Below are 12,512 nucleotides of genomic sequence, written 5' to 3'. Positions count from 1 at the left end.
ACAAAGATGAGTGAAAGAGGAGGCCTGACCTGCGCTGGGCTGATTAAGGAGGACTCGGAGATGAGAAAGGCCTACTCTGTGTGTGTCGTAATTGGTCGTAATATACCTGTCAGAGCTCCAACTGTAAATGGGTGCCTGGACTCAAATCCATTTCATCAGGCAGGAGATTAACTGAAAGGTTACCGTGATTGTACAGTCACAGTGTGACAACCATGCAGATATCAAACAGTCGTCAAATGTTATCTTAAAAAGGTGGAATGTAACAGTATTAAGTCACATGCATGTGCCAGTGTGGCGGTTGCACATTCCAGAGAGGCTGGAAAGCTCTTCCTCCTGTCCTCGTGCACAGAGTACTTGATGACATCCTCGGCAGTCAGAGAGATGCCAAGACGACATGTTTAATGCTTCTGACCTTCTTTTTTTTAATAAGTGAAACTGTTGGAGAGATTAGGCAGCTCTGTTCACCTGAGAGGAACTCTGGAGGAATGACAAGAATGTGATAAAGATGGAGAAAGGGATAAGACTGAAGAGAGACAAACATACACTTGTATAGAAGTCAAGTAGCCGCATTAGACAGAATATAGAGAAGATGTAAATGAAAGAAAGAAAATCATTTGTGATTTTGTGGCTGACTTCAGCTTTCATCCTTTGCTCCATATTGTTTAACCAACATACTGGACTTTCAATATGCAAGGTCAGGTAAGCCTGTGAGTTCAATCCAAAAATCAATGGATAATACTCATTCTGACTGATTAAAGGGACGTAATGGAATGTATCAATGGATGTGCTGATATAATATGCAGCATCCACATCAGTGCTGATACTGGCCTGCAGTGCCATTTAGGATATTGGCTATGAAATCATTATTATTATTTTACATTCAGTGTTGGTCATCCAAACACACTGTGTCTTCTTGAGGTCTAACAAACAAAATCCTTCACACTGTTAAGATATTTTAATTGCTTATACGCATGTTTACTAGCAGTCTTCTTCTTTCCTGTTTTTGGTGGTGCAGTGCTGCATATCTTTGCACAATACCACCACTCATGGTTCACAGGAACAGTGGGAAAGCATACTAATATGCTTCAAAAATAACTATAAAATGATGTATTATTTATTTTCTATTTATTTATTAGTCATACAAGATGCTGCTTCTGGAATTTTCACATATACTGAAAAGTTCAGCTGTGGAAGCTGACTGACTCAGATTTAAAGAGGCCACTATGTGTTACTGCCACTATAATGTGACACTTTCCCTTCAGTGTTTGCAACACACATGTTCACACATAAAAAGATGATTAGAAACCCAGTCCATGTATGTGGCCAAGCTAGCAACATTCTCTGGGAGATCCCTGAGGACATCATTTGTCTATATTCCACCACCCACATCACAGATTATGCTTTCTATTTTACACAAAGTTTAAATCAAGTTCTTAGAAACCCAGCAGGAGCTGGGTTACTTAAACAAAAAATGCGTAATTTGTCCTGTATGGGGTCCCTCAATCAAAACAATGAAAACTAAAGACATGGTTTGATGACATCATGAGACAGTGTGGGATCATGGGAGTTGTTGTCTTCATTGTGAAACATGACTAATAATCTAGATTACCTGATGTGACTCAGACTTGTCAGAAATGTAATGTATGAAGGTTTAAGGTCTCATCTGGTGTTCCCTGTGTCACCACTGACGGGGCCAAATAACACGCAGTTACCTTGAAGAAAAGTTACTTACTCCTCTGGGTTTGAACGTTGTTGGAAACATTTCAGATAATGAAATTACACAACTCACCAAAATATATAACATTGCTGCAGCTGTTTTTAGGCACTTTAATATGGAAATGTAAAATATTGTTTCTTTAAGTGCATGTAAATGACAAAATCAGCCTTCAAAACCTTTATCACTGCAACCACAGCTAAAGGTGCAGGGCTGCAAAGTTAGCAGTAATGGAGTGCCACCCCTGTAACCTCAGTGACTAGTGCTCCTCAGTTTGCCCCATAGCTCAACACTCATCTACATTCTGGTCCTCCTTTAGCCCCTTATAGCTGTTATCAGCTGCAGGTCTGTTTACCTGGCCTCGGGTCACTGACAGCCAGTCGCATGTTTGGCCGCTGGAGACAGATAAGGCGTCTCTCCACCCACCTCACTGAAGACTTTATCACTCTCTACTGTGTGTCTGACTGTGTGTGTGTAGGTGTGCATGTGGATGTGTATAAGTCATGTTGTGGGGACATAAATCTGTTTACACACTCACATTGTGCAGACATGCCTTCCTTATGGGGACTAGATGTGAGTCCCCATAATGTGAATAGTTACATTTTAGGATGAAGACTTAGGTTAAGGTTAAAGTTGGGGTTAGGGTTAGGCAAGTAGTGGTTATGGTAAGTCTCCAAGAAAGAAATGTAAGTCTATGCAATGTCCCCAAAAGTAATCGACAAATGACTGAGTGTGTGTTAATGTGTGTGTGTGTGTGTGTGTGTGTGTGTGTGTGTGTGTGTGTGTGTGTGTGTGTGTGTGTGTGTGTGTGTGTGTGTGTCTGAATGTGTCACGATAACCCCTGGCCCAAGCACTAGGCTAAGGCCGGCTGTCAGTGTTTACAATGGGTTGGATCAAAGCAGGCTCAGTGTGCAGCCGGTCAGCGGACCTGCCGTGTGGTCATACATTAACTACAGGCAGGCTGTGAGAATGTGTGCGTGTGATAGTGTGTTTTCCCAGTCAATAATCCTGAACCGAACAAGGCCTGAAGTAGTTTTGTTGAGTAAGCAGTTCTAACTTCCACTGCAAAGTCTCTGCATGACACAGCTGAGAACATGTGGGACAATTCAAAAGAGACAGAAAATATCTTTACTTTGAAGGCGATGATGAGTTTATTGACTATGAATGTTTTCCATTTATGATTTCTGGATTCAAATTGTTTTCGATTTCCCTGCTCATTTCAACATGTACCATATGAAATAATATGTACTCACTGTGTGTCTATGTGGGCTAAAAAACTACAATACCACTATATGGCCAAAAGTCAATGGAGACCCACACTGCAGACAGATGCATAAAATCCAACACAGAACACCAAGAACCAGGCCTTCTGGACCTAACAAATGCTCTTTTGATTGAAAGGGAAAAAATTCTTTCCAAAATATCAAGAGAGCCTCCCCAGAAGAGTGACAGCTGTTATAGGCACAAAAGGGTTCCATCTCTTATTGAAGGCCATGAATTCAGAATGGGATGTCGAACATGTCCACTGACTTTTGGCAATATACTGTACGGGTGAAGTCAGACATTGACATTACACCTTTGCCAAATACATTTAAACACAGCAGAAGTATGCCTGGGGTCTTTGTCCATATGGAAGAGCCTTATTCCTGGCTGCAGTGCATCAAACAAATCACTGCACAGCCTTCAAAAAGAGAAAAATGTTGCAGATCTTTTCAAGTATGCACAGTACTTTTTTCACTGGTATGCATATACGATCAGGGGTTATAAGACAGTTGAGAAGTTGAGTTGAAATGGTGACAAAAAAAAAAAATTAATAATGTAAATTATTAACTGAGTTGGTCATTATGGTCTTGCAAAGTTAGCTGGCTGCAGCGTCACTGGCTAGCACTGTGTACGTGTGAGAACATGGCATGCTAGCTCTGTGAATGTTATAAAATTAGTTCACTAGCTGTTATAGCACACTATGAAATTACAGCATTTTTGATATTTAACTCATTAAATTACCTCTCATGAATCTAGTCAAAGGTGGCATTTTATACTGCCAGGATGAGTTAATATTTATGGTAAGATTAGAATTACAATTAGATTCTAATTGCAGTGAGGTAACAAGAGCAACACTTAACTAGCTACCATAACCAGATGTCAGTTTGCCTATGTTACCTCAGGCTATTGGCCTTTTATGGCATACAAAGTTTATTTTCAGTTATTAGGTTTGTTGTTAAAGTTGCAACCAGTACACCCGATTACAATTACTGGTAGCTGGATGAACTAGATAACGTTGTTTGTTAGTGATGGGTGCATCAGTGACGGGGGGATAAGATCAGCAGCAGCATGTGGGTGATCACTGTAAAAAGAAAGTATAACTGCAGACAGCTAATTACATATTTCTCAGAATGGATTGTTTCTGTTTTGTTATTTTGGTTCTTCAGGAGATTGCTCGTCATCAGACCCATCCACATGATGTGATCATGAGTAGTGATCATGCATAGAGGGAACTGCTGAAATGTTGCCAGGGACTAAGCCCTGATTCCTGATGGTGAGGAACACACCCCATATCCACAGCATCTGAACCCTTGTCATTAAAGGAAGGGGTTTAGGCATTGGGCTAAATGAATGATTCTGGCTCTGTCCTTCAACACGTTAGATTTGAAATGAAACAATTATTCAAAGTTTTAAGTGCAGACTTTCAGCTTCAGTATGATGGTATTTATTATTTGGTCATCAAATTAGATGCAGCACCAATGATCATTTTTTGTAGGTTTTTAGGAACTGTTTGTTAACTTGAGGTCCTCTGCAATTGGCAGTCACTGAGATGACTATAATTACTACATGATTCACTAGATACGTCTGAAAGTACCCACAAATTTGAGAAGAGAGTTTGAACTTGAAGTCCACAGTCAGTATATAATTTCAGATTTTGTACTGGAGTACATAGAAAAAATAACAAATCATGTCAATATTCAAATACATATGGACCTAAATAAGCATGTGCTCTCACTTCTGTAATCTCAAGCTCATGAAAATGTTTGGGAAACTGGCTTTTGGTGTGTATTTACTCGATATTCTTCAGTGTATCAACATTAATATTGTTTCATCTTTCTTTACCCCTCTCAGGTCTCTCCATCAGTGTCAGGCCCAACTCGACTCAGGACCTGGTCTCCTCTGGCTCGGAGCAGTGACTCTCCAAAGTCAGACATCCTTTTAATGTTTGATGGCCAATTTTTCACAGTGCAGAGTAATGTGTGTGTGTGTGTGTGTGTGTGTGTGTGTGTGTGTGTGTGTGTGTGTGTGTGTGTGTGTGTGTGTGTGTTTTTTTAGCAGTGATTATTCAGTGAAGTTTATTGAGCACTCAGTCAGCTGTCTACATCTTCTGCTCTTCCGACTGTTGTGATGAAGGAACATAACACCTGCATGTCTTTCCTGTCTTTGGCCTGTTTTCTGCCATCTTTTTCCGCCTATAGGAGGTCTAACGAGTTTCTCTGAAGACTGCCTATTCAAGAAAAACATTTATCTACCCGCTCCCTCAATATATTGTAAAAGTAAAGTAAAAAAATACATAAAAGTCCTCCATCAATACACTGACTGAAAGAGAGCTTCATCAAAAGTGCAACAACAATTACCTGAAGCTCAATGTCAGCACAACCAATGAGCTTCAAATATGGATTTTGCCACAAAGAAGCTACAAATTGTAAAATTGAGTTATGATGTTGAATAAGGGCCATAAAAGTGTTTCTTCAGAACATTATTGTGTCATTGTGAAGTTGACCTTTCATCTTTTGGATATAAAATAAAAAATAATTTCATAATCTTAACCTATGATCAGTCATGTGGCTGCAGTAGAACAACAGACTGCCAGCAGATCTGGGACCAATAAGTGACTTGAAAAACTGAAACACAGTAAAAATAACTTGTTACTACCCATCTCTGGTTACTCAAATATCCCTATAAGTGTGTATTTACGCATTGCTTGCCAGTTTACTCCAGGCTCAGCGGAGTGAGCGACCTGATGAAGCTGCGTTTGATGAGGTGTTCCTGCACCCACCATACTCCCCTCACACTGTGAGAACCATCAGAGGAGAAAGTTACTGCTGGGCAGGGGATGGGCTTCAGTCAAGAAAATGTCTGAAGACAACACAGCAGCCAGAAGCATCAGGAAGTGTTTTTTTCCACAAAAAGACATGTCAGGATGACCACTGTGACCGGACAGCTTCAACCGTCTGACACAACTTTTGTACAGAAGAAACTCTTTTCATTGATAGAGGACATGATCTGGACTTTTTACATAAAAGATATTGCTTTGCTACTTTGTGCATTATATATATGCAAGTTATATTTCCATTTCATTGGTAATGAATAAAGTGTTTTTTTTTCTAAGGAGGCTTTTGGACACTTAAAGGTCCTGTCGTATTAGGGAAATATATCATGTGCTTTCACAAAGGTTATATGAAAAACTAACTTGTTTTCATGCACATAGAAAGATTGACAAACCTGCTCCATTTAACACCATGAAAACATGGAAGAGTAGTTAAATAATGTGCAGATCTGACAAACACTTTAAATCATAAATATGGTAATAAATGTCTGACAAGTAAAAACTAGTGAACTAGTGAAATGGTCCAAGTTACTGGACATAGTACAGTCCTAAAAGCAGCTGCTGATGATTACTGTCACTGCTGTGATGTTACTGTGCAATTTTCTAACTACATAAGCACTTTATGTATGAGATCAGTAATTCCACCTTCAGTTATGTTGGCATGGTACACACAAGAGTCTATTCCATGCAAAGTTCTGCCTCATGATGGCCAGTGTCCTGATATAACTGTGTACATAGAGGACAACACATGGGTGACTACACTAATCACTATACTATTACTATTGCTTTTTGGGAGGGCGGCCATAGAGACAGAGACATAGAACTTCCTGGCTGATGTCTTGAGATGCTGCTTTATTGCATCCACATAATTTTCTTTCCTTGTGATGCCATCTATTCTGTGAAGAATACCAGTCCCTCCAGCAGCAAAGCACCACCACATCACGATGCTGTCACGTGTTTTCTTTACGTTTGGTATGGTGTTCTTTGGCTTCCAAGGCTCCCCCTTTTTCGTCCAAACATAACAATGGTCTTTATAGCCAAGCAGTTTAATTTTTGTTTCATCATCATCAAAGTACGATCTTTGACCCATGTGCAGTTGCAAACCACGGTTACTCAAATATATGGTGGCGTTGCTGAGCGGCCTTTCAGAACATTTCCATATAGGACTGGTTTTTATTGTGAGTACAGATACTTTTGTACCTATTTCCTCAAGCATCTTCACAAGGTCCTTTGCGGATTTTCTGGGATTGATTTCACTTTTCACGACAAAGTAACTTCATCTCTAGGAGACAGAATGTGTCTCCTTCCTGAGCAGTATGACAGCTGTGGGGTCCCTTGGTGCATGTTATTGTTTGCACAGATGAACAAGGTACCTTCAGGCCTTTGGAAATTGCTCCCATGCACGAACAAGACTTGTGGAGGTCCGCAATTTCTTTTTCTGAGGTATTGGCTGCTTTCTTTTGATTTTTCTATGAGGTCAGGCAAGAGGCACCGAGTTTGAAGGTAGTCAGAATGTGTCCACAGGTATTCCTCCAGTTGGCTCAAATGATGTCAATTAGCCAATCAGAAGCTTCTAAAGCCATGATATCATAATCTGGAATGTTCAAAGCTGTTGAAAGGCACAGTCAAATAAGTGGGACTATATACTATTTTCCCAGTGGAGGTATACTTTACTATATCGATACCATTGCCAGAGTCAAAAGAAAAAAATAGGCTGTAAGTAAATCATCTGTTTCACAAACAGACAACAGATGTGCTAATTTACTGTTACTTGTTGTTAAATATACTTTAAGAACTGAAGACCAGCAGTGCCTAAACAGTGGATCATAAGAACATCTGTAGTCTGTCTGTCTTGATATACAATTTTAACATTAATCTGCATTGAAAATCCCTGATTCAGTACTGTAGTACCCATCCTTACTGCTTGCTGAGTTACTGCTTCTACAGCATCTAACAGTGTGTTGGAGGCAGTGCTGTACCTCCACACAAAATACCATTTTATGTTAAAAAAACAAAAATGATATTTTAAAGCTTTAATCAACAACATCTGAAACTACTTTCAATGGCAACTAAATATAGCCACCATCTTCATAATATATTTCATAAACCAACATAGCAATTTTTCAGAGGTGTTCTCCTCAAACTCTGCATTTCTACGAGGAAAAAGTGGGAGCTGAGAAATGACATAAAAAAAAAGCTCCTCTTTCCATAAATTTGTATGAAAGAGTATGGAGGGAGGGCAAGAGTAGGAAGATTGGAACATGTAATAACATGTGTTTGTATTTTTTGTGAACTAGCAGTTGAATGTTTTTTTGCTTTGTACTTTTTACTTTTTAATGATGGCTGATTTCTCCCACAAACTGTCTCCATTTTAAATGTGTGTGGAGTTTGGAAGGCAGTCGAAGAACCCTGCAATTGGACAGCTGAGAGAAGATCTTTGGATATTCTTTTATTTATGTATTTACTAATGTATTTCTTTATTTATTTAGCAAGATTATTTTTTGGTATTTCTGCTTTATCATATAGTGACAACTGGAGAGAGACAGGGGAGGCAGGGAGGACAGAGGGGATGGCATGCAGCCAAGGGCCCAGGCTGGAATCGACCCCTGGCTGCTGTTATGAGGGCTCAGCCGTAATACACAGTATGTGCCCTACCAGGGCAGATACTGGGGGCACCTCCACCTTGGGATCTCCTTCTACTGACATTAAGTAAGGGATGAAGCCTTCTTTAGATTTTTCTTGCTCCATGTCAACATCTACATGCATGATTGTATTGGGTGTCAGGAAAGCATCTAACATGAGTACATTGTGTGGAAGTGTAGGAGGAGGAGAGACTGAAAATAAGGCTGAACTAGACCAGAAAGGTTTGGTTTGATCTAAAGTTCAGCCCATTATGCATTCCATTATCTTTAAACTGGATTCTAATGCTTTAGCGTCATAATTCTTTACCTCTTGTACAAAACCTTCAGCTTTATGTGGAGGGACCAGCACTGATCCTGGTTAAATGTTTATTTGAACCTACTTCAATGTTAACATTATCTTTGTGAAATGTGAAAATGAAGGAAAAAGTTAAAATCATCTCCCAAACTGACCACTGTAAACGCTTATTGCCATTTAAGCGGATTGCAGTGTGTGCGTGTGCCTCAAACCTTGGCCTCGGTTTCTCCACGGTGCAGGGTGTAGAGATGGTGAACAGCACTCTGTGAGGACGCCCATGGGTGGGTGAGAATCTGGAAGACGTGAAAATCGTGGCCCAGAGTGTCAGCAGTCACCAGCAGCATTCCTAGAAAAAACACAGTCATCAGCATTAGGAATCACTCCCACAGCAGGCTTCAACAACACTGCTTATCATTATTGTTTGTTAGCCATTGTTTTGTTGTGCAAGAATTTTTAGTGTTTCATATGTAGTTTTTGTTTTCACATGAATGTGTTGTTTGCTTTACTCAACACATACTCCATTTAGCATCTGTAAGTAGTTCTTACTGCTGCCATGTCCAGTAAATTGTTTGTATTAACATTGAGATTTTTAGTCCTCTTCTGCATGCTGGTTTCCCATTTTTCAAAGTATATTTTTTATTTTTATTACAATATGTATAACAGTAGACCAGCAACTACAGGAATAAATTTGCTTTAAGGCCACCTCTGGTGGATTTATCAATGTGCTGTCCCTGATAAACATGCTGAACAAATAATAGCACTAATAGCTAACTGCTGCAATAACGATGATCAACAGACTGAAAAAAAGTGTTCTTGAATCATTATAAAGGTTGAAGAGGTGCCCCATCAATTTCATGCATGAAGGTCAGTTTACTCACCTCAGTCACCCTTGATGACATCATCAGGGTCATTTCAAATTAGTCTTGGATACTACAAATTCATAATACAAAGTCTGTGATACAAACTGAATCAATGGAGTTTGAAATATGTGGGCATTTATCAGGAAGTGAGGTTCTAATCAAAGATGGTCTTTACTTGCATTTGAAAAAACAAAAACCCAACTTTTATACTCCCATCAAAGTTGCCTGAAGATACACAAAATCACAGCAATGTGTTTAAACACTGCCACTGGTACACTGGTAAACTGATACAGAGTCAGGCAAACCAAAATATTTAAACTGTATTTCACTCCAGCGCCTCACACGAAGGCAGCCAACACTACCAACTGTGCAGGACACATGCTAGACAGCATGACAGAATTACTGTGCCTTTAAAACAAACAAACCAGCCCATTAAAACAAAGCCAGCTATCGTTTGTCGTTGTCATAAAATCTAGCCTTCTCTCGCATGATAGCTCGGTCTGGTTAAAAGTAGGGCTCGTGCCTTGTGCTTCTTCAAGGACAGACAAGATGATGAGTGTCTGTAAAAGAGAGAATCAGTGCATTCATACATCCGTGTATGGTCATGGGTGTGTGCGTGTGCACACTGAGATTCACCGAAACACTGAACCACAGCACAGCACAAGTGTAACCCCTTCTGACAGGCCCATTCATTTGGTCCTGTTTTATTTGAAGCTCGTCAAACTCCAGAAAGTATAGGCCCTCACCATAAACAACATGCTCAACAAACCACACCAGAACAAACCCAGATCTAAACTGGCTCGATTGGGAAAAACGCCACACTGCTTTTCAAGTGCAACCCAAACCCATCCCCAGAAGCCTTTTGAGATGTTACAAACAAACCCGTGCGTTGGGCAGTAAGTCAAAATGCTGGAAAGACATCACTGATACAGAGTGTAAGATTTGAAAAAAATGTCCAAACCTCTGTCTTTTTGATGACTCCCAGACATAAATGATATTAAAGTAATTAGTAATTTTCCTCTAAGTTTTTCCCCAAGGCATCTTTTATGTGGAGGCTGCAGTAGGTTTTAATTAGTGGCCAGGCTTTATTGGGTGGCATGTCAAATGTGAAAAGAGGAGGCTGGAATGGCATGAGATTAAAAGGAATCAGCAACACGTGCAAGGGAGATGGAAAACACTCCTTCACTGGAGAAAAAAAGCTAAGTGTGCTACAAAATTTTTGCACATTCATTCAGAGTTGAAAGGTTTCTTTTTTTAAGGAGAACAGTTATATTTAAAGATGATGAAGAGGTGGAATGAGGGAGGTACAGAGTGAATGTGCAATGGGGTCACACAGATTATCAGAAGTGGAGGAAGGAAAGCAGAAGAGAAGCCAAGTAAAGTGTGCATTATGACAGTGGTAAGCTATTCATGCTGTATCAGAGCGACCAGAAAGCCAGAGAGCTAAGGCCCAGGGCCTGTAAACTCTTGAAAACCCACGCCCCAAATGAGGTGCCAAGCCACAAGAAGCATTTGCGTCAACTGGGAATACAGAGAAAAAAGGGACGGGGCCCTTCTAATTATAGAGTCTGGAAACGGAAGCGCAGGGTGATTAGGAGTTGAGGCGCTGCGGTCTGTTTATCTGGGAGCTTCCTCTCACTCTCGAACCCTCTCTCCCCCACACTCCAGTCTTTCTTTCTTTCCTCCTCTTCTCTCTGTTTTGGTCGGGCCCTGCCCACCCGGTGGCTGGAGAGTCTGGCCCTTGGGTTTCTGACAGATGAGACTTGGCCGCTGAGTCCTGGCCAGGGCCAGCTTTTCTCTTCTGCTGATGGTAGAGTCTGGTCTCCAAAAAAGTAACAGCTCAGAAGGGCTGTAGAACTCTGTGAGTGCAAGTGCCCGAGGACTGGGGGTTTTGTGGCCTTGTTGAAATACAGAGGCCCTCGCCGTGAGGCGTCAGTCGGTTAGCCCGCGGGAAGGCCAAATTAAAAAGTAGCTGAGCCACTCGGCGGGTGAAAAGAGAGGGTTTCGGGGAAACCAGAGGTTGGCCGGAGCAGGGTTTGACACGTCCTATTTATAACACCTCGTCCCAGAGGTTACAGTGTTATTTACGATGTTTTAGTTCCAAAATCATTGGCACACGCACTTAGACATGCGCTAAACTGGAAGGGATGACCTCTAATTTGCCATGTGTGCGAGACATGCGCCCGTATGGGACATGAGGGAAGTGATATAATCATTTCCATAAATATCTGCTTTTGCTGTTTTTTTTTCTTTTCTTTTTTTTTTTTTACCCCAAACATCTTTTTGTTTTGTTTTGCTGCAGGCTTTACTGTCCCATCTCTGACCATCCAAACACAAAACATCTGCTCAATCCCATTAATAGTGGGAGGATGTTTCATTTACAAAGTGGTTGGCCTAGCATTATTCTTGACAAAAGCAGATGGGATGAGAGTCAGGGGAGGGAGGGAGGGAGGGAGGGAGGGAGAGATAGAGAGGGGGAGAGAGAGAGAGAGAGAGAGAGAGAGAGGGAGAGAGAGAGAAGCAAAGAAAGAAATGGAGAGCGCAACAAAGAGGGCGGTTATTTCCCTACTTGGCAACACAAAAGGCCACAACAAAACTAGTCCACTTTTTAATTAACAACACTAGGCTCAAAAAAAAGCTTTGAAAATCGGGAAAATCTCAAATTATAACCATGTGGAAGGCATAAAGCTTACAAGATGGAGTACTTGGGGGACTCAGATAGCTTTACTGTTACCAGGATGCATAAACTTCAGAGCAAATGAGCCCAATGCACAAATGAAAGAGTATCCATCGCAAGACGAGCCTTTGTCTTCAGGGCTGCCAAATTGGGGGGAAGGACAGGACTCTTTGTGTGTCTGTATGACTTACACATATGCTGGGTATATACAATAGATCCACTCTGCAATCC

General features: G+C 40.8%; 1 protein-coding gene across 5 annotated transcripts in view; it reads right to left on the bottom strand.

Annotated features, from left to right (window-relative positions):
• The window catches only part of bcas3 (BCAS3 microtubule associated cell migration factor), a 336,382-nt gene that overhangs the window by 264,702 nt on the left and 59,168 nt on the right, over positions 1-12,512 (bottom strand). For all 5 annotated transcript variants that reach the window (XM_070969920.1, XM_070969919.1, XM_070969924.1 and 2 more), the window contains exon 14: positions 8,957-9,090. In XM_070969920.1, the coding sequence (XP_070826021.1) occupies positions 8,957-9,090 (134 nt within the window). The remainder of the gene's footprint in view (positions 1-8,956; positions 9,091-12,512) is intronic.

The sequence above is a fragment of the Chaetodon trifascialis genome, chromosome 9, assembly GCF_039877785.1.
Source record: "Chaetodon trifascialis isolate fChaTrf1 chromosome 9, fChaTrf1.hap1, whole genome shotgun sequence".
Taxonomy (NCBI): Eukaryota; Metazoa; Chordata; class Actinopteri; order Chaetodontiformes; family Chaetodontidae; genus Chaetodon; species Chaetodon trifascialis.
The sequence above is the reverse complement of the archived record's forward strand: the minus strand, read 5'-3'. Positions and strand labels throughout refer to the sequence as shown.